Genomic DNA, 27,480 nt, shown 5'->3' on the forward strand with positions numbered 1-27,480 from the left:
CTCTTACTTGAGCAGCAGTCGGGTCACGACTTAGCGTGCTTCTCTACGTCGGCGTACAGGCCATACCAATAGTAGGCCAGCTTCACGCCCTGGTACGTCACCCTAGTGACATCCTTCAATAGATTCGTGACAGCTCTGTAGTACTTCTTATACATAGTTGTAGGAATAACCAGCCGTAGCTTCACTTTTTCATCGTGTTCTTGGTCTCGTCTGCGCCTTGCACCCAGGTAGTACAGCAGATCAACATCCGTCAACATGGACCTGTCGACAACGTTACCAGCGTTCCATGCGGCTTTATAGCCAAGCTTGCCAACATCGCCTCGCAGCAGTGCTTTCATGCTGACCACCGTGCTTCCTCGACTTGAGCCTTAAAACTACGAGGTCTCCCGCTTCTTACAGCGCCATTGGGTTCAGGTCCTCTGCGCTTGTCGGGTCGGGTTTCCTGTGTCGCTTTTCACTAGTCGTTTCTGCTGGCTGTCGCTCTTCACTTGTCTCATCCGGTACTTCATCCGCAAATTGAGCCTGCTTCTTCTGTGCTTTCTTCTGCCGCTGTGTCATTACCAGCTCCGGTCGCACACAATTCACAAATGCCCGACGTGTTAGCATCGCTTTAGCATCCAGAATTTGAGCGCAATTGTCGAAGTCTGGTTTTATATCCTCATAACACGCTTCTGGAGACTCGTAGATCATCTCAAGCATCATGTTTATACTAGAAAGCTCGACCTTCCTGTCCAAGCTGAGTACTCTTCCCGACACCTTCACTTCCAGTGCTTCGCTTGCTCGAAATCAGCAACAGCATTGTACTCTCTCAACACATGAAGGCACTTCGTAGACCGAAGTCTCGGTGTGCCCTACATGTGTCAGTTCGGCAAAGCCCTCAGCGACTCCTTCCTGCAAGCGATCCCTAGGGATTGCTGGATTGCGAGTCTCAAGTCACCGACTATGGCCCGATTTTCAACGCCATACGCAAGAGCGGTCAGTACCATGATTCATTTCGGTGTACTCGGCAAGATTCACGGCGGTGTGCTCAAGATAAGCGCTCGCAGCGATCACTTTTTGCTCGCCCAGGAAGTCGCCATACAATCCACGACCAAGCTACCGTAACCTCCAATCTTCTCCGTTTTAGCTGATCCACCAAAAGACATAACGTATTCTCGGTAGTCCTTAGGCCGCCGGGCATACAGCAAGTTGGGGTCCATGTGAACTGTTGGCGCGAACGTTTTGTCGGTGGCACTATCGGGGCTACCGAGTCCTCAAGATCAACTTAATTTAAATTCGTCGACTGTATCAGCTGATCAAACGCGCAATCCTTCTCTTTAACACGCTTTACTTTCAAGTGTCATGGCGATAGTAGTACAGAGAACTGTACAGCTCGGCCGAAAAGCGACTTCAAATTATGTATCCATTCAAGCGTCGAAACCGCGTGTAGACATGTAATGTCCGTTCAGATAGCTGTGTGTAACACCTTTAACAAAAAAGTAGCGCACGCACTTCTTTTTCAGCAAGATAATAGTTTATCTCTGTTTCCTTAAGTATTCGGCCATAGAATCAATCAGGATGCAGAGTAACTTCGTGCCTGCATGAGTGTGGTGCTGAGCGCCCACGCTTTCGCAAACAGCATAGTGTGTACGTCTTTGCACCTGTTAAAGTGTCGCCGGATCAACGCATCTGCCACCTTCTACTTCAACGCAGTGAAACTAGCCTTGTAGGATAAAAACAGTACACCATAATGGAATTAACAGTAATTAGGATACATGTGGCATCACTGGTCGCTTTATAAGCTTGAACAATTGGCGATTTATAATTAGAAATATGTGAAAAAAGCATACATAACGAGGGTGCGGTTACAAGTAGCGTTTGTAGAACCAGTGTTATTAGGTGCTGTCGATACCGGTATATTAATATTACTAAGTGACCTAGGCAACTACCGGTAGGCCACTGCACTGTCGGATATATTGGTCGCTGTCTGTATGTCTAATCGCACGCGGAATCGAACCTGTCCCGTCTGGCGGGTTGGTTAGGCTTACAAAACGGGTTAGCGTGGTGTCTTCCGCGAGTTGAACTGTGTTGAGCGGCAGAACCTCTCGTCTCAAGTTTTGGTCGGCTCAAATCAAAATGTAGATGGATTTGTAGGATACGATTGGATCTCGCAAGTGTTTACTTAGAAATGTTTTTTTTTCAAGCAGACTCGTCGAAATTGTGATCGTTTTCGTTTGTCTCACTAAACGAATTTATTGTACGACTAATGGGACTCATTTGCTAGACTGAATTAGAAATAACCTACACGTTACAGAGCTCGTAGCACAATTTTAAGCCCAATGCTGTAAGGCCTATATTCGCCTACATTCTTCTTGTCTTGCGAGATGGAATCAGTCATATTATGGTTTAAGCATATACCTTAGAATACCTTTTTATGGTAAATGTAGCTGTAAGCAATGTTCAGCCTTCAGCAATCCATTTTGAGAAAAAAAATAAAGTGCGTCATAGCTGAGAGTACTTTTCTAACCATTTTTTGCGACTGTATTTGCAATATCATCAGACACGCGCCCTTCAGGTAAACACACACAAGGCTTGCCGGGTGCTGGATAGAGTAGATGTCTGCCAGTGACGTTCTTTGTATGGAAGGCCAACCAATAGCCTACATCAGCGACAGCACTACATAGCAATTTCCCACCGATTCACCATGTGTTTCCAGGATTAAGCCGACGTGACTATCAGCAAGCAAGCCGCGGCAAAGTTCACCCAAAAGATCGCTTTGTCAATTCTTGTCGTATGTCCCAGCAGCATATTTCTTTGGCTCCAATTTGACTCGAACCTGTTTGTCGTATTCTTTCCAGCGGTAAACACTTTTCCTCCGACAAAATTTGTCCACATCGTACGACAGGAGTCCAAGCTTTTTTTCGAAGTTGGCAAAGAAAGCTAGGCGTTTCGTTTTCTTGCAGTACTGTCGTAATGCCACGCAGGACAGGCTGTACCGGATCTGCGCTGCGCTAAACCGAAATGCGTGAGGCATAGACAAGATTTTAAACTAATATAGAAGGCATCCATACCTGTAGAGAACTTTGGTCATTTGTCTCAGTAATTTCTCTTGTTTCGATACCTTCAAGCAGAATACTGGCCACTTCATGACCTTCTTCCAGTGTGCGATCGCGTGAAACTGGCAAATGGTATCATGGCTCCACGCAACGTGTCCTTCAGAGCGCGCTTCTTCACGAAGTCTTTGTCAATCACCACATATTATATCGGCTTCCAACCTGTTTTTTTTTCGCTTTGAAGTACTCCAAGATTCGATATCGTCACAGACTGCTCGTTAAGGCTGATGAAGTCAACTACTGGGAATCCGTATCTGCAGCTGTAGTAGTAGCGTTAAAATTAAAGCTCAATATGCTCGATAAGGTTACTTAAAAGGTTGCTATAGAAGGCAAAGCTGTATAAATAATGATGACGAGCCCACGTGATACCCGAGATTATGCGTCCCATGAGTATAGGCCATCGCTAAGGTCTCACTCTAGCGCTAGAATATAGCTTCTGCACCTGAGTTTGGATTACCCCCACGTTACGCCCATTTGGTCTTGCTTCACCAGTACATCGCTCCCATCCAGTTGTCGAAGCGCGTGCAACATGTCTGTTAATCGATCTTCGGCGAAGTCGCGTCCTGTGATACGGCGGATAAGATTACGAGTCTGATGTGGGATTGTCTTGCAACCTAATACGATCAACGATAGAAATACAGCAAAACCTTAGGACAAATTTAAACAAATATTAGACCCCTCCTCAGCAAAATTACTGTCGACGTTACATACCAATGGGCTCATTCAAAAGCAGGTGATATGCTTGGAAGAAACGCACTCATCCACCGCATTACCTCCTCACGGTCTTGCTTGTCCAGCGGTAACGTCTTTGTCGTCAGGTGGATAGACGCTTGAGCCGCTGTGGTTGGGCGTGTGTGTTTATGGGTCTGGAGATTGTAACAGGAAATCAGTGCGTTTCTACAGTACAACCCAAATTTTATAGCTTGTGTACCTCATTTCGAATCTGGATTCCGTAGTCACCGCTACCTGCACGAGTCACAGTTGTTGTGAACCAAGCCAAGCACCCACAAAAGCGACTTTAGCGGTTGCAATGATCTTTTAAGCGAGAGCCCTGAGAAACACCGTGAATACACCAATAAATAGTGTGGATCCATTGAAACTTCGTAAGAATCGGATATTTGTTATTTCTACATATCGCCAACGACGTAACGTAGCCCTATTATCCCTTTTGTGGCATAAGGGCGTCTGGTGCATCTTTATCGTTTTTTTTGCAAAAGAAGGGACTGCATCAGGTACTGGCGTGCCCTTTTGTAAACGTTCAACTGATTCTGCTCCGTCTATAAAAATATTCGAGAAAATGTGCCTTCGTAAACCATCTGGCATACTTTATTTAAGATGAATTATTCTATCATGATCTATCATCAAGCCCCTATGGGCAGAGAAGCAGATTCTCAGCCTGCAAAAACAGCTCCTATGGAGACATAGCACAGCGACAGATACGAGTCGGCACAAGGAGAATCCGGGACTTGTATATGCCCCAAAGCCGGCAGGAGGAATGGGGCTGGCATCAGTCCCTATAGCATGTCAGACCCAGAGAGTTAAACACACCATACTGTGGCTCGTGCAACGCAAAGACACTTACTGGTCTGCATGGAAGGCTTGGGTCTTTCGCGTATCAACGAGTGAGTGGGGTGAAGTTATATCTCCGACTAACGTGACCGCTAAGGCAGCCACACGAGTCAGAGGACAGCCTGGGGAAAAAGTGCAGCAGCTGATGACTACTTGGCTCCAACCACCTGATGACCTTTCAGCAGACTCCATCTTGAAGTACCAGACGGATCTTGAGCAACTGGAAGTAGACTCTCTTAGCTGGACTGTAGCAGGAAGATGGATCATCGAGCTACCAAGGGTATTGGAGTCACCGTGGAGGGGGATGACGGCGGTAGTTGAAGCATTCTGGCCGGCATTCAAATGGAACGCCAACCCGTGGATAGTGGAAACACACTCAGCAATAAAAAATACGACAGGATTCAAAGCTGCACAGTCGAGGAACTTCATATCACGCGTACAGCGGAGACGACTTACGCCTTCTCAATCCCAGTCGAAGGAGCAGTGGAACATCAGCAGGCAAAGTTGAGGAGATGGAGCCTACCAATACTGCTGAACGCTCCGACGTTAGCAGTTGGAGCGGTACTGCACGTCCAGCCCGAGCTGACTTTGAGGCATCCGCCAGAAGTGTTAGCAGATTACACCTGGCAACTCACGCAAGACGGGGGAGCGAGAGGAACGTGCACCACGGGTCAAGGAACTCAAGGGAGCAGCATTCTGTTAGAGCAAATGCCCAATGGGATAGCATGGAGATTAGCGTCTGGAGACCTGGGGGAGATTCAGCAGCCAAACGCAAGGGAAGCACTAGCCCAGCTCAGCGCCTCCGGAGGATTGGTGTTTTACGCGCACCCATGGGTCCACAGCTTCCCCTGGAGTGTGAAGAAGAGCGTGGCAAACAAACACGTTTTGGTGGCGTTGAAAAAGCAGCCGTTCCGGCGGTACAGAGGAGATGACGGACAACTCCACAGGCAAGTGCAACGCCTTCAGGACATTGTGGCAATCAGCGTCTGGCAAAATGCAGCAATGCAACAAACACCAACGCAAGTATGGGCACACAAACACCAGCTCACAGAATACCAGGTCTGGGTGGTATATCGCGTGGCAGTTAGGCAACTCAGCTTATACCACGAAGGATGTCGGCAAGATAATAGCTGCCGAAAGACACCGGAGTGCCGTGAACACAAAGAGACGGTGGAACATCTCTTCTGGGAGTGTTCATGCGCGCAAGCCTGCTGGAGCAAATTAATTCAGCACTGGACGGGCGAATGCTGGTCACCTGGGCAGGTAGAGAGCTTCCAACAGCAGTGCGCCAGCCGCAAGGCACCGCTGCTATCTCAATGCGTGCAGCAGCAATTGAGCAGCAAGTTTCCGGATGAGACCAAACAGTTTACAGCGGACTGGAAGCGAATTTGGAGCATTCTTTGCAGTATCTGCCTCACTAGCATATGAACTCAGAGGAACAGCGTAGTCTTCCACCAAGACGAGATCACAGCGGACGCAAGCAGTCAGGAGTTTTGGGCGTCGGCCATGAGGCAACAACAAGCGATAGGAAAGCGGGAAAGCCGAAGACCGGAAACACAAGAGCAAGGTACCCGAATGCTGTTATGCCTGCGGGTACTACAAAAACAACCAAGAGAGCACCCAATACAAAGGGTGAGCCTCGTACAACCACCGGACCTACTGGCACCGGCGTTGCTAACCAGGCTTAGGAAATTCCAGACGTCTAGTCGTCGTTAAGACCAAATAGAATAGTCTGCCTCTCTCTCTATCATGATCTATCATCAACGCATCTTCAATGATTTGTTACAACAAACAAGTACAGTGACTTCGCTAAAGGGCACATGGGGCGCCCTTTAAAAAATCATATTCTGGGTGTGTATGGTACAATTTAGATAAGTGTATCATGACAGAGTTAAGCATTGTATACAAGATCAAACGGACGATTACATACCTGTTGTGTAGCGCTGTAGACTTGGAGCTCTGAGAACGAAATTTGGGATTGTTTTTATTCTTGTATTGCGTAGAAATGTTATAAAATTGATCCCAAAATTCAATTGGACCGGATAGAAAAGGCGTCACCCCATTTACAATTTCGTTGTGGTTCGGAAGCATGGTCTTCATTTCTTCCAAGGGCTTATTGGTTCGCTTCCGTACCCTCGATGTGATGCACTACCTGAGTCATAAGACAATGAGCAAGACGCGCAGGACGAAAGTTATTCGGAAGGTGAGGACCGAAAAAGGTTAGGACCGAATAACTTTCGTCCTGCGCGTCTTGCTCATTGTCTTTCTTCTCTTGTTCGTAGTCGGGCACTACTTGCGCGTAGCCTTGTTTCACCTGCTCTTCACTCCTCGCTTTGGCCCTTCATGCAATACCACCTTACGTTTCCTCATTGAGGGCACCGGCTCATGCGGCGAATACCGTCTATTCACGAAGCGTTGATAGGCAGACTGTCGTCGTTTCTTTTCAACAACAACCTTACCAAAGCCGGCAACTTATATTTACCGCAACCACACACGTACAGGATATATTTCCGCGTAGCTTGCCGTCCATGGCGCTCGCACTTCGCTCATACCGACCTGATCGATTAAAACGCAGCCTTTAGTCTCAGCAAATATCTGCTGAGAGTCTACTGAACAGATGTACCGAGGTTTAAGGGGTCATCTGCGTCCCCGGAAATTTCCTCATTATCTTCCGAGTCCTGCGTGTCGACGGTAGTCGTCATTGCTGCTGTCGCCATTCTCCATACCAAGCGTGACATACCTCTTTTTCATCTCGGATTTCCTTACTCGTAGGCCACGCGCTTTAATACATAATTAAATCACATGCAAATGTTAGACCATTCGTGCAACTGCGTCGCATATGAGTCTGTTTCGCACCGTCCGACGGGTTCTCCACTGCATCCATCCTAACACCCTTCTGCGCGTTGTATCATTGGATGCTCGCTACTTGCTGGCCACTCGCCGCTCCGCGCTGCCCCGTGAAGTCTGCCGCGCTATTTTGGATGAGAGGCTCGTACTTAGTTTAAAATCGTATTTATCTGAGAATTGCACTTAATGGTCAGAAGCGCACCTTTTTGCCATGATCGATGCAAATGACGAGATCCCCATTCTGTCCGAGATCCCCAATGAAAAACACTCGTTAAGCGCTACCAAACGCAGTCGCCAGGAGTAGAACCGAGAGCGGGAATTTCGACGTCAGCAGCAAAAAGAGGAGCGATTGCAACTGCAAATGCAGACCCAACGCTTGGAAATGTATTTATCACAATTGATAGAAAACGGTGGCAGTGCACGAAGCTCCGAGACGAGAGAATCGAGTTGTGTCATTCCAGAGATGCAGCACCAGCGAGTGGAAGCAGAACGCTTTAATATGTCGCTCAAGAAGGGGCTAGTAGCCGAGAAAAATGGGTCGAAGAGTTTGCAATCCGCACTAGACCAACGATCATCGATGGAGACGGTATCGCTAGCGAGTTCCATGTTGATGAGCTCAACGCCGAGTGTACACAGCAGTCTACGGAAGCTGTCGCTTGAGCCATTCCCATAGATAGTCTAAGAGGGAGCGAAAATTACTCATTTGTGCTGGTGACAATTACTACTGTAAGCGAATTGAACTTGACCTAAACGTTGTTTAGACAACAAAAACTGATACTACTAAACTGGAGGACGTGTCGCCGACAAGGGCGCACCCTATTGGTCCATCTACCGCAACTTTTATACGGTACTGTTATAAGTAACTTAATATAAATTACTTCATATATTGTATACCTACATAATAGACTATTTCGAGAAAGTAGAAATTAAATATGAGAGCTGTACTAGCAAAAGATGCACTGACGTATGTAGCGAGATTCATGGTGTCGTTGTTGCAGCACTCGAATAAAACTTCGTTTGTGGCTCTCGGGCGTGAGGCAGTACCATCCCAGACTTATGACGGGCAGCACTCTGCTCGACACGTTGCCTTCCTGACTCGAAGCCCCATTGCTTCTGCTTGGTCAGTATTTGAGCTTGTTTTTTTAATTTGCATCCAGCCGAAGCGTAGCGGAGGCGGGAAGGCCAAAGCATGTCCAACTAAACCTAAACTACCGCCGCGTAGCGGTATGTAACATGTATTAATAATAAGTGAGCAGTGTTCACAATAGGATATCAAAACAGTATACTACAACAAGCTCCGCAGCATTCCGCTTCATTCATTATCTACCCCCTCCCAGTGCGGCGTCTCACGCAGGTGCATGGCGAGCCGCCAGAATACACTGCTCCTGCTCCTGAAACGCACGCACAACTTCACTTTGAGCAGGGAATGGCTGTGTTTGAAATGAATGCTGAAGAAGCATCTGCGACACTATTCCACGAATTGGCTGTCTTACCCACATTTTAAACTCAGTGTAGCAAGAAAACTAAGTAGGATTGATATGTATGCATATTTATGTGAGCGCGTTTCGCGAGCCGTCTTGCCACCGAGGTGGCTCAGCTTACGCATGCGTCGGGTTATCACATTCTCTACGTTTCTCTTTTCTCTCGCCAGAGTCCATTAAGCGGCGCGTACGCAATAAGCGCCTCGGTTAAGTCCTTCCAGGCTGCACGATCCTGTGCACATAGGCGAAGGAGGTACAGGTCCGGGACACCTTGAAGGCGGTGTCCTGCGGAAAGTGTCTGAAGGTCGACATCTAAGACCGTAGGTAGTGTTAGTCGCTGTCTGCCTCTCCATTTGCCGGTCTCACTAAAGTTGAAGAAGGCTACCATGAAGCGGTATGCTGGAATGTCTGCTGGTCTGCGGAGTAAGTGGCCAAAAAGGTTCCATCGGCTACGAAGTAAGTGAAATCGGAGTGGCTGGGCTTGGTGCGGTCGTAGAGCTTGTCATTGGAGATCGTGTCAGGATAGCGTACTCCGATCACTTGGCGAAGCTGTTGACGATGGAAATTTTCGAGGCTGTGTAGCACGGATTTGGTCAGGGCCCAAGTCCCGCAATTGTAGAGTAGAATCGGCAATACATAGCAGTTGTGGAGGCGGAGGCGCGTAGCTTCCGAGGTCTTCGATAGCCGGAGCCAAACTTTCCACATGCGGTCGAGTGCGGCGGTGGCTAAAGTCTTGCGGAGGGAGACGTCTTCAGTGTCGCCGAGGGAGAGAACCTAGCTTGCGCGTATTGTGCCAGTCTTCATCCTTCGCACTTGTGATCCGGTTGAACTTCGCGGTTTGGCTGCGGTGTACGATGGTGTGTTCGGTCTTGGACGTATTCATCTGGAGGGGCCATTTGACTAGAACGGCAGGGGCTTGAGTCACGATCAGGGTAGCTGTTTCGGCGCTCTGGCAGACGAAGTCTGCGTCATCAGCGTACACGATCATGTCAGCGAGGAGATTGTGAGGTACGTCGAGTTGGCTGGCTAAGTCTCGTAGAGAAGCTTCTAGGTAAGCAACAAAAAGAACAGGGGAGCAAGAGTCAATATGGGGAGTACCTGTATTGCTCTCGAACGACGAAAGCAGGCGATTGCCAAATAGGAGGGAGAGCTCTGTGTCGCGTAGTAGTAGTCGGATCAGTCGACTTTCGTCGTCATCGAGGATTGTTTTGAGCACGGAAAGAGGTTTGTCGCGGTTGATTGTGTCAAAAGCACGTGAGAGGTCGATCCCAAGGATATGGAATCGTTCCTAGTATCTCTGAGCGCGTCCTGCTATCCACCTGTGGGTCCACACTGCATCGGCAGTGCTGCGACAGGGTCTAAACCCGTTTTGGTGCGAAGACAGGAATTGTTCGACCTTGGGGGAGATGCGGCGAAGTACCACCCGAGAGATCGCCTTGCGGATGCTGTTGAGTAGAACGATAGGTCGAAGGCTAGAGCATTGGCCAGCCGGCCTGTTTGGCTTGGGAAGTCCGAGAAGAATTCCTTCGCCCAGGCGGATGTTGTCTCCTGTGGTGGGTTCGTGATTGATGATGTTGACGAGAGGCTGAGCTAATAGCTCTGATCCATACTTGAGAAGCTCGGCAGGGATGGAGTCCAGGCCCATTGCACGTCCATTGCGTAAGCGGCTGACCGCGCTTTCGAGCTCGTATGCGGTGATTGGGCTGTTCAGAGGACGTTTAAGTCCGTCGGCGGCGACGGGCGTGTGCATCGGGTCTGAGAACTGGGGCTTTGAAGTGTTGCTTGATTTTGGCACCTGTTGCTTGGCGGCTGAGAGTATGGAGTCACATAGCGAGATTAATGGCGAGAGCTGTCGGAAGAGAGCTCGCGTGGCTTCGAACATTTGAGTCGAGCGATAATAGAGGTCACGGGTTTTAGGCAACGTTGGGTTTGAACGAAGCGAAGGGAAGAGTCACCACTCGGGGGGTAGACTGGAGCGAAGACACTTCAGGGGAAGAAGGGAGATTCCGAAGTGATTGATTGATCGGAGCTTACACTGTCCACACTACCTAGATCATCCCATCAATTGGTGCATCCAATCACCAACACTCGTCCAATCATCCTACTCGTCTAATCATCGATAGCGTAATCAACGTACCGTAATCATCGCGGAATCGTGTTGTACCGGTTTGGTTACCGGTTTATGAATATTTACCGTCATAACCCGGTACCCCTCAATACGCCCCCTCAATGCAAACACGCGTTGACTCCGAGCGCCGTCGCGAGGTCCTTGTGACGTGGCCCCGGAAGCGTCTTCGTCATGATGTCCGCCAGCATCACAGAGGTCTCGCAGTACTCCAGTTTGACCTCACCGCGCTTGACCTCATCACGAATGTGATGGTACTGTGGTGTAGTGATTTCTCCGTAGTTGCGGATTATCACCCGTCGACAAAGACGTGACACCGCCCAAGTTGTTCAAGCGACGAACCCTCGGTCAGGTGATGTACGGAGACGCTAAGGTGCAAGGGACTCGACGGCGTCACCTCCGAGTTTTCAACAAGTATCGGATACGGCCCTATGTCACTGAATCCAGGCTGTCCTTATTATTAATAATGGACTGGCCGGATTCGCATTCAGCGGACCATCTACGGTACGAACCCTCAGTGGCGGTTGGGATGAGTTCGCAGAAGACTCCGCGACCCTTGGAAGGCACTTTCACCGTCTGGGACAGGGCGCGGACCGTTAAAATGCTCATGCGATGGTGCAGACGACGCTTGGCATGCAAGAAGATCCATAACGGATCATTGTTCACTTGATATTTGTATACTTGATTAGGACTTCTTATTAGGAATAGACCCGAAAGGGTAAGCTTAAATACAGAACAGAATTTCCACTCAAGCACACAGAGCGACGTCCGGCTTCAAGGTAAGCGTCAGGTCAAGCTTGTTTGAGTGTGTTATGCCTGTCGGTGAGCTCGAAGCTCTGTAGCGAGGGTTCATCCGGCAAGGCCAAGAGACTTTGTGTATTGGCCGGTTATTATCGGGAGGTTTTACGTGACGGCTTATTGTTGCCTATTTGCACGACTGGGAGTGCTTTAATTGCCTCCCTTTTATTTCTTCCAGCCGAGTGTTGAACACTCGGTGATCTCGTAAAAGGCTTACCCGTGCCTGGTACCCTTTCGCTGTTGGGACCACGAGGATTCAAAATACCTGCTAGCTTTGCTCGTGCTAGTAGCGTGTTCTTATTTTACTGGTTGACCTATATAAGTAGTTTACAAGGTCCAGTTTGTCCCGGTGCAAGGGCAGAACTGGGGTCTTCAGGTCCGCCCGAACGATCGTTTACTATCCTAGTAGACGTATTGTTGTGGGAACATCCTAACTACATTTGTAGCTAGAGTTCACGTGGGAATTCCAACACCACAACTGGTGCCGCGACCCGGGAACAGATTGTGACCATTGTGAGCTGTTTGTATGGCCTTCCAGTTTACGAGCTACCAAGAGAAGAAGAACAAGAAAAAGACAAGAAACATGGCGAAAGGACAACCGACGGTACCAGTTACGCCTGCCAAGTCTGGCGGGGCTCGCAACGAGAGTTCAAGCCCGGCTGCGCGCTTTGCAGCCGCCACCAAGCTTTCAGTGAGCTTCGACGACGAAGCAGACATCGGTCCTGACGCCCACGATTATGAAGATTACGAAGACAAGACGCCGGCTCCAGAGCCAGGCGCAGCGACGCCGGAGACGGCCACGCTATCATCGGGGCTGAGCGGGGCGACCAGGTCCCTTTCGAGGAACCTCGCCGACGAGCTCGATGATGTTGCGGGATCAGAACCAGCCTACGATGATTATGACGATGGGACCGAGGGTTTTAAACCTTCGGTGGCAAGTGCAAAGCATTCAGCACTGCTGAAGGCACCTCGGCTACCTATCAACGGTGATACACCAGCCGCCAAGCGCGTTTTCGACCGCGTACAAGCGCTGATGCAGAATGATGAGTGGATGCAGCTGTTCAAGCCCATCCCCAAGAAAAAGGCCGACTGGCCTGCGCTTGCGCAGGAGCTTCAATACCCAGTCAACTCGGTTTCGACTAGTCAAGTTGCCGAGGATTCAGTTTCGCTACTGTTGTCGCTGGGCTTCGAGAACGAGACGTACCCATCGACGATGTCGCTCCAAGATTGGAGTCCACACGAAGCCGGGGCCGCTCTCCAGATGGAAGAAGAAGCTTCGGAAGGCGTTTGGCGCTGTTGGCATCAATGCCGGAAAGCAACCTGTGAGTCGACCGATGATTCAAGATGAAGATCCGTCCAAGATTCCATTGCCGCCGACGCCCCAACGACTCGTTCGTACTCCTCCGACCAAGCGTGGAGCTGAGCGTGGTGCCTTTGGCACTACCGAAGCTTCACCGTACTTTCAAGACTCGCACATGGTTACGCCACGTTCGGAGAGCCGTATGCAGAGTATTTACGCAAGTAACGAGGGTTCGTTCGGTCGCCGAGGCGGTGCGCGAGCTCCCAAAGGTGGTGCCGGACGTCGTCAAGTCGACAGCGATGGTTCGTCCAGTGACGATGACATTTTGGTGCGTACATTCGACGAGGAAGATCCTCAACTCGAGTTGATGCGTCAGATGAATGAGCTAGCGACGCTGAACGACGTGGACCCAACACCGAGGATTGAAATGGCCTCGCACCGACCGCTGGATCGCATCACGCCGTTCTCAGGCTCTCGCAACAAGAGCGAAAACTGTATGCAGTGGCTCCGTGGGTTCGTCTATGAAATGACTGGAACCCACACAGATGCCGATAAATGGTGCATTCCATTTGAGCTAAGTCTCCGGGACGGAGCCATTCATTGGTTCCGTCAGCTTCCGAAGAAGACGAAGCGCAAGTGGAAGCTGCTGAGCGACGCGTTTATCCGCTACTACTGCTCGCAGTTCACGCAGACGGCACTATCGCGTCACTACTCCGCCAAGCGGGAACGTAATGAACATCTGTGCGACTACATAAACAGGCTGAATGGCTATGCTCGGACCGCCCGTCTACACTTCGAGAAGAGTGGTCGCGACGCGAAAGAACACGTACAGCAGTTCCTGGCAACATGCGATGATGACAAGCTGGCGGAGAGTCTCTACCACGCTCGAGTCGCCGACATTCACGAGCTCGAAGAGATCATCGAAGATGTTCTCAAGGGCAAGGAGAGGATGGCCAAGCGTGACAGTGAGTACCGATACTCCAAGAGTCGTGATACGCGACGCGACGATGGATTCGCCCGCAACAACCGGCGTGATGACCGTCGCCGCGATGACAACCGAAACAAACCAAGAGTGACGCTCATTGAAGCCACGGTGGACGACCTACTAGCTGAATTAAAAGGTCGTGAAGTTGATCATGGGAGCACCGAGTATTCAAACGAAGATCCGAACGCTTACGACGATGTCCAAGATGAGTACAACGACTTTCATCCCGATAATACGGTTGGTGATTTCTCATTGGATGAAAACGACCGATACCTCGCCGCTGCTAGCGAAAATGAACGCCGTGCAGCTGCTGAAGGCACCAACGCACGTTCAGACAACCGTCAACTGCGTGGAAACGTGCCTGATCGCGAGAATGGCTTCAATCAAGATCGCCGAAGTAGTGACCGTGGGTTCAATCAGGACCAACTCGGTCGACATGACTCCAACCGCGACAACCGACGCCCACACTACGGACCATGCGCGGTGTGCGGTGGCATGAGTCACTCCGCCTACTACTGTAACAAGCGATGCAAGTTCTGCAAGCAGCTCCACGATGCTGGACAATGCGAACTTTTCCGCAACTTCCAAGACCTTGCCAAATTCGTGCGCACTAAAGGCACGAAGGAGGAACTCCCGCCAGAGCTCAAGGCCGTCGTTCAAGAACGTCATTTAAACTAGGCAGCCCGCCAACTACAACTGGGTTGGTCCCTATCGGGCTGCCACAGTTAACCGAGCCTTCAATGGAAGCAGAGTGTATCTTTGCTTTCATGGGGCAGAGTGAATGGCCTGATAATTACGTAACAAGTGTGAACGCGACGGAAAATGAAAAGGAGAGGAGTAGAACTCTCGGTGGAGGTGTTAGAGAGAGAGGGGAGTGTGCTGATGCTGATGAGGGCACCAGCGAGGGTTCGTTCGGCTTGGTTTCGAGTGCAGCGCGAGACGAGCCCAAGGGTCACTCCAAGATGATGAAGTTGAACCCTGGCGAGAGACAGGGTAGGTGGTCGGCCAAGAAATTCGACCGACGGATCAGAATGAGAGCTCTGGTGCAAGGCGCTGTGAACGACCAGCGAACGAGGATTCTCCTCGACACGGGAGCGAGCGTTAGTGTGATCACTGACGCCTTTGCCAAGAAGTTGCGACTCCGAGATGTACCCGATCACGGACGCCGCATTGACATCCAAGGAATTAACGAAGGCAAGGTGTCTACGACGCGACGAGCGTGCGTCAAGATTACGCTCGGATGGGAGATGGTGTACGAGTTTGAGATGTGGGTAATGGCGCATAGTGCAGGCGTCGACGTGGTACTCGGGACCGACTTCATGATCCCAGCTGGGATCCGGTTGGACCTGTTTCACGGCGCGGCGCAATTACCGCACGAAGTCCAAATCCCGCTGATAAAGACCAAGAACATGATCGATAGCGAAGAATACGGCTCCCATGTTAACGCCGGGCCACCCGAGCGTTTGGACATTCAAGCGCACGAGTGGCGAGAATACCGACTAGCGAAGCGCCACGTCGGTCTGGAGGAACACGTACTGTGGGTCCGTCGAACGAACAAGCTAATCCCGTCAGTGACGAGGTTTCGACGTGGACGGCCTCAGAGCATTCGACTGACCAACGTGTCTGATCGAACTGTGTACCTACCAGCACACGACTCGATCGCAATGTGGATTCCAGATGGGGATTTGCCACGAGGTGACGGCTATGTGCGTCTGGAGTCCAAGAAGTACCAAGACTGGCAAGTGTTGGCCTACGAAGGTTGTAGAGACCGCGAGCTCTTTCAGCGTGAATGCGAAATTTACGAACAATGGCTTGCAACTCAGCCTTCAGCAGTTGATCGACCGAACTATCCAGAACCCGGTGGGGTGCTAGCACGACCTCTAGAAGACTCGCTAGTGGATTCTAGTGATCTTCTGACATGTGCAGAGCGCTGGGCACTGATCCCTGGAAGAACGTGAACGAGTGGAAGCCTGTCTGGCGTCTGGGGTGACAGCCGGGGATTTGGCCGACGGTCAGCCTTCCGCAGAACCTTTGGACACGTACACGACAACCCATGGCGAAGGCAATAACGCGAACGAAGCCTCGGTAGTGCGTACACACGAACTACTGAGGCCGGTAAACGTGGTACATACGCCAACGAGTGTTAGTGTCCAGTCAGGGGTGACCACGAAAGCGACAAGCAACGGCACTGGATTGAATGGAGTCACCCGTTTTGACGAAGCTGTCCCGGCCTTGTGTGTCACCAAATCTGCGAACGAGCCACCGGTGGTTGATCCAGAGGATACAGGCATCGCGCAGAAGGTGTTGAGTACGGCACCGAGTATTCATTGCAAGATTTGTGCGAATTCCGAAATGTCAAGACAGCGGCAGAACGAGGAGCGGAACAAAAGTCAACAACCCAATATGTTGGCGGCCCACGCATTCAATATTGCGAACGACGACTCGGCAGATGGCCCAGAGATGGGAAACCAGGATGGGAAGGAGATGGACCAAGTACCGACTGTTGAAATCAAAGCGGATGCCAATGTTGTTTCAAGGGAAGAATCCGTAGCGGCGTTGGACGGAACGTACATCTCGGTTGCTCGAGTGTTAATAACCGAGGGAAATGAAGCAACGGAGGATACGAGAAATGATTTCTACGAACACCCAGCTAACAACATTGGCTTGGACGACTACGCGAAGGAGCTGGCATTCCTGCCGGACCTGACCGAAGAGATCAACACGACAATTGACTACACTGCGCCTAATGTTGCTGATCCTGAGCTGTCGACTAAACGCCGAGAACGTCTAGTCGCGACGCTAAAGAACCACGAGCACATCCTGATTGCTAGTGGTAACGCACTGCCGCCGCCAGCCTACGGAGCGGTGTGCGATATCGACACACAGGGGCACGCCCCAATTAAACAGCGTGCCCGGCGCGTGCCGCTGCGATTTCTCGGCAAACTGTACGAGCTGCTGCGCGCTTTATTGCGTGCAGGACTGATCGTCTTTTCAGACAGTCCATGGGCATCGCCGATCGTGATTGTGATGAAAAAGAACGGGCTGGACATCCGGCTCTGCATTGATCACAAGATGGTGAATGCTATCACCGCGATCATGGAGTATGCAATGCCGCTAGTCGACGACCTGTTAACAGATCTCGAGCGCTACCTATGGTTCTGCTCGCTGGATGCAGCAAGCGGCTTCTGGGCGGTCATGATGACCTTGCGAGCGCGTAAAGTGTCAGCGTTCGTCTGCGCACTAGGACATTTTGAGTGGTTACGCATGCCCTTTGGGTTAAAGAACGCGCCGATGATCTACCAGCGTATGATTGACAACGCACTCTGGGGGTTCGTTCAACCTAAAGGAGGTTGGTTTGAATACTCGGAGAGGATGCGTTTAGCTGAAGAACAGGCCAAGGAACGTCGTGGACCAAGCGCCGAGGGTTCGTTTCAAACGAAGTTCGCGGCAGATCGCGAAGCACCGGTAGAGACCGACCCTGTACTACAACTCGTCAACAGCCCCGTCGCTGACATGTTTACGAACGGGGAATCAGACGAATCATCGCTGGTACCTGTATTTGGTCGACGGTCGTTTGTGGATGACATTTGCTTCGGTGGCGAGGATTTCGACAGCTGCCTGGCGACGCTGGACCGATTGCTGGCAAGATTTGCACAGTGTCGGATCAGCATTAGCTTCACCAAGAGCATCTTCTGCCAACCCAAGGTGGACTTTGTGTCGCATAAAATTTCGCCAGAAGGTATCAGAGCTGACCCCAAGAAGCTTGCGGCTATCACCGAGCTTTCGTTTCCAACGAGTAAGAAGGGCATGCAGTCGTTCTTGGAGCGGTTAACTACTACAGCCGCTTCATTCAAGACTTCGCGGTCTACGGTGCGGCGCTGTACCAGCTCAAGGATGAAGACTTTGTCGTTGAAGGTGGCCTTTCTGTGGCACGTCATTCCTTCGAAAGATTGAAGATGAGTGTTTCACATTCACCCATCCTCAGGCACTTCGATCGGTCGAAAGAAGTTCACGTCATGCTCTTTGCGAATGAATGGGCGTTGAGCACTACGCTAATGCAAGAACATGAAGGCAAGTTACACCCCGTACGGTTCCTCGGTCGGGTGCTCAAGGAAGCCGAGATGAACTACCATCCAGCTGGGAAGGAAGTTTTGGGGTTACTTCTGCTGTTGAAGATCTGTTACGTCCAGCTGGCAGGAAAGACGCTACATGTCTATACGCGATTCTCGACGTTAGAGTGGGTGCATAAGTCGAAGTTTCTCTTCGGACGCGCGGTCCAGTTCGCAGTGCTGCTATCGCAGTGGCACCTGAAGGTGCAGCGCGTGAAGGAGAGGGATGTCGCCTTTGCGCAGCTACTGCAGTCAAGCATCACGAGCTTCGTTGACCTGGAAGACTCGCTCGCGCCGGTGGCGCCTCCAAACAAGGGTTCCCCGACTATTCGAATGGACCCCGCGTTGCTGTACGCCAGGCTTTCCCGTAATTACAGCGGATTCGTCATGTCTTTTGACGGATCAGCGAAGACAGAAAAGTACGGTGGCTACGGGAGTTGTTCATGGGTGCTGTGGAGCCTTCCTGAGTGGAAGGTAGTGATTGCTGCAAACGCTTACCTCTCGGCTACCACGGTGAATGAGGCAGAGTACACAGGTATGATAAACGGTGTCAAGGCTGCTATTGCGCACGGTGCCGAGGATTTAGTCATCGTTGGTGACTCAAGGCTCGCGATTCAACAATCACTAGGGGTGATCGCATGCAGGAAGGAAACTTTGCTAGCGCTGCTGAATACTCACAAGGAACTCACGGCCAAGCTTCGATCAGTTAAATATCTTCACGTTGTACGAGAATACAACGCTGCCGCGGATTCGTTAGCCACTGAAGCGCTGGAATCGAAGGTCAGTCGGGTAATCTTGGCTGAAACTCGCAAGTCGGAATTGGCATCGCTGAATCGCATCCAGGAAATGATCTACGAATCGGATGAAGACTCAGTATATGTTTCGTCACGTGGAGCAGAGCGTCAAGTACATGTACGGTCAGGCACCGAATCTTCAAAGTGGAAAACTTTCGAAAATTTCGTGGTTGATTACAGCTCACCAAAGTGCGATTATGGTAATATGGCAGTGATGACTCGGCGACAGAGGAAAGCCAAGAAACGCGTCAGCTTTGCAGATGAACACTCGGAGGATGTCTCAAAAGCTCAAGAACAGCATGAAGAACGACGAGAGACGTCCACCGAAGATTCATTCGGCGAATATTTGCCAGACCATCCTCACAAGACTGTACCAGCGGCATTTCCCGATGCGGAAGATGTTGACCCGGTAGCGATACAGCGGGAACGACGCAGACGGATACAGGTGGCACAAGACGAGGAGCAGAAGTGGTTTAACATCAAGAAGGTGCTTCAGGGCCAAGCACAAGAGCTGAGTTACAAAGAAGCTCGAAATGCCTGGAAATACGCTGACCGGTTCGTGTTATCAGAAGACGGCGTGCTTCACTATCTTGGATTGAATCGTCGGTACGACCATGGTTGGCAAGAGGAGACCAAGCTGCGGCTTGTGGTACCGACAACGATGATTCAAGAGGTCTTGCAGAACTGTCACGACTCGCTGGAAGGAGGACATCAAGGTGTGGTGAGAACGTTCCATCGCGTTAAGTCCGATTATTATTGGATCGGCTTGTACGCTGACGTGGAGAAGCATGTGAAGTCATGTCCAGATTGCAGCTCGAGTAAAAGCCGTCCGCAGCTTCGTGGATACTCACCTGGCAACGTACTAGCCGAACGACCTTTCCAGATCGTCTCGATGGATTTTGTGATCCCACTACCGAAATCTCGCAGGAGCAACACGGCGTTGCTCCTATTTCAGTGCTCGTTTACGGGATTCGTTATTGCCAAGGCTATGTCAGATACGACTGCACTGAGTGTTGCCCAAGTGTTCGAAGAATGTGTGTACCGACGATTCGGAGCCCCATCATTAATAAGGCACGATCGCGACCCACGCTTCATGAGCGAGGTTTTCCAAGCATTTGCAGAGATGATGCAGTCAAGATCACGAGCGACTTTGAGATATCGGCCACAGGCTAATGGACAGCAGGAACGTTCGGTGAAGTCGGTGATGGGATCCGTACGGGTGTACGTGGAAGACCCTCTACAGCAAGATTGGGACGAAATCGCGGAGAAGCTGGTATTTGCTATTAATACTTCTCAAGACACTACGAGGAAGGAGACGCCGTTCTACCTCGTTCACGGTTGGGATGCTCAGTCGACGCTGCGGGCAATGTCGTCGTCACTCAAACAAGGGCTCGGCAAGCAGTCTGACGCACTAGCGTGGCGGCGTGAGATCAATCGACAACATGAGGTCGCCCCAAAGATTATCAGGCTGTAGAAAAGGAGCGACGAGCAAAAAAGCATAATGATGCTCTGAGTTGACTGGAAAAAGCCGCTGTACCTCAACCAAGTGGAAACGAACACTCGGTAGACCCTCCAGAAGCTTCGGAAGAGATGGAAGATCCTGCAAGAGCCCCACCGAGATCTCTTTTTGAGATTGGGAGCCGGGCGTGGCTGTACATGGAACGCGTCAAACCGGGCTTGACAAAGAAATTAGCTCATCGATGGCATGGACCTTTTCGGATCAAGCGCAAGGTGGAAGAGTTTGCGTACGAGCTGGAACTGCCTGACCGAAGTGGGTATCGCTTCTACCCAGTAGTGCATGTGTTGAGACTCAAGGCTGTCAACGAGTTCAACAGTCGACCGAACACTCGGTTGGTACTAGACGCGACTAATGAAGCAAGACTCGACTTCGATGAGGAACTGTTGCCTGAGGACATCTGGGAACCAGATCAAGTTGCCGGTGAATATGAAGTCGAGGCCATCCTCGACGACAGAACGCCACTGACGACGAGCACGGAGCGTGCTGTACGCGAGTTCAAAGTCAAGTGGGTGGGCTATGAAGATTCAACTTGGGAGCCATCATCCAACTTGTCATGTGGAGGTCTGCTGTACGACTATTTGCGAGCCAAGAAGAGCGAGAATCGGCTGCAGATGGCGCAAGTGGCGGACGAAGACTAGCGTGACTGGATCACGTGTGAACTGTCCACAGGGCGATGCAGCCTGTGGTAACAGACGAAAAACGTTACTGCAACAACAAATTGTATATGCATTTGAAGAACAACATGAACATGATTACGCTGTGGAAGTGGATTAAGAATAAGAAAACATGAATGCCGACCGGGGAGCGACCACCGAAAACGAAGTCACGCGGGATACCTCAACAGTTAGCGGAGATGCTGGAGAACGTCGTGGAACGTGCGGCGAGGACATCATCGAAACCAACAGCAGTCTCGAGGCGACGTTGAGTGTGTACATCGCCGTGGAGAGGAGGCGCAACGCTGAGCTGCACTTGATGACGAGCCATTGCAGTCAAGTACGGAATTATCGAGGTCATCATGTGATCGACCGATGCCTCCGTACTTTCAGCCAGCATGGCGCGCAGCGAATCTTCGGTGAGTGGTGGTGTACCACCAGCAGGCGCAGGAGGAGCAGCAGGAGCCATCTCCGCGGATTCAGCGACGACGAAGAGTGCTGCAGGAGCTACCGGAGGAAGTGAAGAGTCCGGGGCAGCAGGCGCTGGAGGGCCGGTTGATGCCGCTGCTGTCGGAGGAAGTGCAGCAGACTGAGGGGCGTTCGAACCCTCGGTCTTGCCCTCCTGAGAAATAAGTCAAGTGACACGAGGTGATGAGCAAGGTACCGATGATTCAGGAGAAGGATGGGCTTACGTACCTCCAGCTGCTCACGTTCGCGACGTCTACGAGGATTGAGACGCTGAAAGGCGTCGGACACGGCTCGATTCAGACGCTTGGACATACGGTGGCGAGATGGTGAATTGAAGAATGAAGAAATGTCACAACGGGCACCAGTACCGTGGCTTCCATTGCGACAGGGGCAGTTGTGGTGTAGTGATTTCTCCGTAGTTGCGGATTATCACCCGTCGACAAAGACGTGACACCGCCCAAGTTGTTCAAGCGACGAACCCTCGGTCAGGTGATGTACGGAGACGCTAAGACTCGACGGCGTCACCTCCGAGTTTTCAACAAGTATCGGATACGGCCCTATGTCACTGAATCCAGGCTGTCCTTATTATTAATAATGGACTGGCCGGATTCGCATTCAGCGGACCATCTACGGTACGAGCCCTCAGTGGCGGTTGGGATGAGTTCGCAGAAGACTCCGCGACCCTTGGAAGGGACTTTCACCGTCTGGGACAGGGCGCGGACCGTTAAAATGCTCATGCGACGGTGCAGACGACGCTTGGCATGCAAGAATATCCATAACGGATCATTATTCACTTGATATTTGTATACTTGATTAGGACTTCTTATTACGAATAGACCCGAAAGGGTAAGCTTAAATACAGAACAGAATTTCCACTCAAGCACACAGAGCGACGTCCGGCTTCAAGGTAAGCGTCAGGTCAAGCTTGTTTGAGTGTGTTATGCCTGTCGGTGAACTCGAAGCTCTGTAGCGAGGGTTCATCCGGCAAGGCCAAGAGACTTTGTGTATTGGCCGGTTATTATCGGGAGGTTTTACGTGACGGCTTATTGTTGTCTATTTGCACGACTGGGAGTGCTTTAATTGCCTCCCTTTTATTTCTTCCAGCCGAGTGTTGAACACTCGGTGATCTCGTAAAAGGCTTACCCGTGCCTGGTACCCTTCCGCTGTTGGGACCACGAGGATTCAAAACACCTGCTAGCTTTGCTCGTGCTAGTAGCGTGTTCTTATTTTACTGGTTGGCCTATATAAGTAGTTTACAAGGTCCAGTTTGTCCCGGTGCAAGGGCAGAACTGGGGTCTTCAGGTCCGCCCGAACGATCGTTTACTATCCTAGTAGACGTATTGTTGTGGGAACATCCTAACTACATTTGTAGCTAGAGTTCACGTGGGAATTCCAGCACCACAGTACTTAATGTCGATGTGCTTGGCCCGACCATGGTTCACTGGGTTCTTGGTCATCTTGATGCATGACTGGTTGTCTTCGAGGATCTTGAGCTCTGGTCCCGATTCCCCTGCTGCCGTCAAAATCTCGCAAAGTAGGCAGTGAACCCACTTGGCTTCTTGAATAGCGAAACTTAGCACGATGTATTCTGCTTCGCTTGTTGACAACGACACACTTGACGGCTTTTTGCTCCCCCAACTCACGGGTGCGCTCATCAAAAGAAACGTATAGCCCGAAGTTGACTTGCGGTCGGAGTGGTCACCAGCCCAGTCTGCGTCAGAGTACCCGCGGAAATCCACTTTGTCACCAGGCTTGAAGCAGATTCCGTGCGACTTAGCTCCTTGTAGATAGCGAAATATGCGCTTCACAGCAGTCCAGTGCTCGACTTGTGGGTTCTCCATGAAGCGAGAAACGTATCCCACGGCAAAGGCAATGTCCGGTCGTGTCGCAGTCATGAAGTGCATGAGTGCACCTACAGCCTCGCGGAACGGATCGTTCACCTTGGTCGATGCACTGCTTGGGGCTAGTCGAGAACTTAAATCAGCTGGACTCACCACCGCCTTGCACTCATCCATATCAAAACGCTTAAGGATGTCGTCGACATATCGGCGCTGGCACATCGTTACGCTCCCGTCAGCGTTGTACACCAAGTCGATTCCCAGTACGAACGCACACTTGCCACTGTCGGTCATCTCGAAGCGCTTCTTCAAATCGCTCTTGGTGGTTGCAATGAGCTCGGCCGAGCTACCAGTCACGAAAACGTCGTCTACGTAGACCAGCAGAAGCACACAGTGACCATCCACAATCTTGATGTAGAGACACGGGTTGTATGCTGAAACTTGAAAGCCGATGGAGCACACGTAGTCGTCGAAGGTCTCGTTCCACACGCGCGATGATTGCTTGAGACCGTAGATCGCCTTCGCCAGCTCCAGGCAGTCGAAGTCATCATCAAGTTCGACACCTTCTGGCACCATGCAGAACACCACCTCTTTCATTATGCCATACAGGAATGCTGTCACCACGTCCAGCTGGTCCAGGGGCCAGCCGAGGTACACGACCAAAGCAATGATCATGCGCAGCATCACATACTTCACCACGGGCGAAAACGTTTCGGTGTAGTCAATGCCATACTTCTGCTTGAAGCCTTTCGCCACAAGCCGTGCCTTGTACTTCTCGATTGAACCATCCGCTTTGCGTTTGATCTTGAACACCCACTTCGTACCGATGGCCCGTTGACTGTTCGGTAACTTGGTAGCTCGGAACACACCGCGAAGTCGCATCGACTTAAGTTCGGCACGGGATGGCCCTTGCGCCAATGCACTTGATCAGGCCCGTTCAGGGCTTCTTGGAACGTTGCCGGTTCAGCTAAATCACCAGCTTCCACTGCGTTGGCACATGCTCGCCAAAATACAGGCGGAGTTGCGTCATCGTCGTCTTGATCCTCGACGTCTATTATTCCTAATCGGCAAGCATCACAGTCATTTCGCACACCTGATCGGCGCTTTGTTTGATGCTCAAACGAGGTTTCTCGAGCACTAGCTTCCTCCAAACCGGCAGCCTGCTGTGCAGCGCGCGATCTCGTAGTCATGCCGTGAACGTTACTTGTGCGGGACTTGCGTTTCCCCGCCTGCTTGAATTCCGTTGGGCCCGCAGTTTCGGTATCGTTGATACTGAGGGAGTCGAGGTCGAGATCAGAATCTGCGTCGTCGTCGCTTGGACTAGCCGCTGCAAACCCAAAGTTTGATTCGTCGAAAGTGACATCGCGACTAATCACCACCTGCCCCGCCTCGATGTCATAAACTCGATACGCCTTTGGCACTTCTTCATAACCCATGAACAACCCTTCTCGAGCCTTGGGGTCCCACTTGAATCTCTTTTCCCTCGGAGTTAGGACGTACGTCCGACAACCAAACACACGCATGTGCTTCACACTTGGCTTGGACTTGTACACGATCTCATATAGAGTCTTGCTTTCGATCTTGGGTGACGGTAGACGGCTCCTAACGTAGATAGCGGCCATCGCCGCTTCGCCCCAGAAACACTTCTCCAACTTGGCATGGTGCAACATGCTGCGACCAATCGTGACGATAGTCCTGATAGCTCGTTCTGCAGTGCCGTTCGTCTGGTGCGCGTACGGAACCGTGGTCTGCTGTGCGATGCCTCGATCTTCGTAGAACACCTTGAGTGAGTTTGTCGCGAACTCACGAGCTCCGTCATGGCGTACGAACTTGACCCGCTTGCCGAATTGCGTCTGTACTTTCGTGATATAGCTCTTGAGGCATTCTTCAGCGTCCGACTTGGCTCGTAAGCAGAAACCCTTCATGCATCCACTAGCTTCGTCAACGATGAGCAGCAAGTACTTGCTCTCACCCAACGATTCTTCTTCCATGGGGCCGCAGATGTCGAAATGAAGCAACTCGAGCGTGTCGTAACTGCGTTTGTCGCGGTTACTGGGGAACGGCTTCTGGACCATTTTCCCTTGCTGACACCCGCGACAGACACTTTGCTTACTTGACTTCAAAGGTGCCTTGGCATCCTTGATCATGCCGTTGTTGATCATCTTGCGTAGCACGTCGATAGGAGCATGGCCCATGCGCGCGTGCAAGTCAACGTTCGACTTCGAAGTCACTGCGTTTATCGAGCGTAGTGGTGTGCGCAGCCAGTAGAGACCCTCTACGAGATCTGCTGTAGCCACCACTTCCTTCGGATCCTTGCGCGCAACGTGCATGGTTTCACCGTCGAACACCACTTGAAATTAGCCGCTTTTGTTGATCTGCGGTACCGATAGCAAGCTCTTCTTCATCTTCGGCACGTAGAGCGCGCTGTTGATCTCAATCTCGTGCTCATCGCCGTTGGGCAGAGCCACGCGCTCGATGATGGTCCCCAGACCCTTGATTGCAACGTTAGTGCCATCAGCGACCTTCAGCTCGCCTTCCTCTCGCTCGTTTAGCATTACAAACTTAATCTTGTCATTGTAGATATGGTGTGTCGCACCGCTGTCGACTGCCCACAGCCCGGATATACTCTTGCCCGTAAAAACTCCACATTCCAACGAAACCGCAAATGCCACGCGATCATAGCCGTGGTCGTAGTCGTCGTTTCGTAACTGGACATTGTTGGCCCCGCGTCCACGACTGTTACCGCCGCGTCGGCCACCTCGATTCTCATCCTTCTGCTTGGTCCAGCACTTCTCAATCACGTGCCCCAATTTTCCGCAGTAAGTACACTGGCGAGACTCCCGCTCGGTACTGAACGCCTTCGCCGCGTCCTCAGTCTTCACCGAAGAGGTCTTCTCGCCTTGTCGCTTGATATGCTCGTTCGTGAGCACCTTCACAACGTCTTGCGTCTTCAGCTCAGCAGTTCTTATCTCCAGGTGTAGCACGACGTTCGCGGGGCTCTTGGGGGGGACTGCGCAACAAGCAGATCGCAACGTCCTCGTCCTCCATCTTGGTGCCGATGCTACTAAGCTTGGCGCTGATGTTGAGAACTTCATTGCAGTGATGCAACACATTCGCGCCTTCAGACATCTCCATGCTGAAGAGCTGTCGCTTCAGGTAAATACGACCAGCCTTCTGCGATCCACCGTACAACGTCTTCAAGCGCGCCCACGAGGTCCACGCTTCCTCGCAGTTGTCGACCACGTGGTGGTAATCCGTATCCATGTCGAGCAGCATCAATCCCAACGCGATGTTGCTCGACTTGACATACTCGTCCTTCGCACGAGGGTCCGTGAAGCTTGGAGTCGTCTTTCGGCTCACGACATTCCATACTGACTTGGTCAGAAACACACCACGCATGTAGCGGCTCCACGTCGCGTAGCTGTCACCGTTGAACTTGTCGTTGAAAACCTTAGTTGAAACGTCTTGCGCAAAGGACATGTTACTTGGGCTCATAACCTGATACTGGTCACAGGTTTTAGGTAACGTTGGGCTTGTACGAAGCGAAGGGAAGAGTCACCACTCGGGGAGTAGACCGGAGCGAAGACACTTGAGGGGAAGAAGAAAAATTCCGAAGTGATTGATTGATCGGAGCTTACACTGTCCACACTACCTAGGTCATCCAATCAATTGGTGGATCCAATCACCAACACTCGTCCAATCATCCTACTCGTCTAATCATCGATAGCGTAATCAACGTACCGTAATCATCGCGGGATCGTGTTGTACCGGTTTGGTTACCGGTTTATGGGTACTTACCGTCATAACCCGGTACCCCTCAATAAGCGACTCGACTGTTCAATGATGCCGAGTTTCTTGTCGATGAAGGCTCCAGTGAGATCGTTGCTGCGGTCTTGGATACG

General features: G+C 51.2%; 1 protein-coding gene across 1 annotated transcript; it reads right to left on the minus strand.

Annotated features, from left to right (window-relative positions):
- Positions 1 to 6,774: 6,774 nt before the first annotated feature.
- PITG_10570 (uncharacterized protein) lies at positions 6,775 to 7,748 on the minus strand (the record flags this gene model as incomplete). The annotated part of the gene is made up of 4 exons (XM_002902297.1): positions 6,775 to 6,813; positions 7,161 to 7,217; positions 7,402 to 7,441; positions 7,711 to 7,748. The coding sequence occupies 4 exons, from the start codon at positions 7,746 to 7,748 to the stop codon at positions 6,775 to 6,777; spliced, it is 174 nt and encodes a 57-aa protein (XP_002902343.1).
- Between the last annotated feature and the right edge of the window lie 19,732 nt (positions 7,749 to 27,480).

This window comes from Phytophthora infestans, genomic scaffold, assembly GCF_000142945.1.
Source record: "Phytophthora infestans T30-4 supercont1.18 genomic scaffold, whole genome shotgun sequence".
In the NCBI taxonomy this organism is placed as follows: domain Eukaryota; phylum Oomycota; class Peronosporomycetes; order Peronosporales; family Peronosporaceae; genus Phytophthora; species Phytophthora infestans.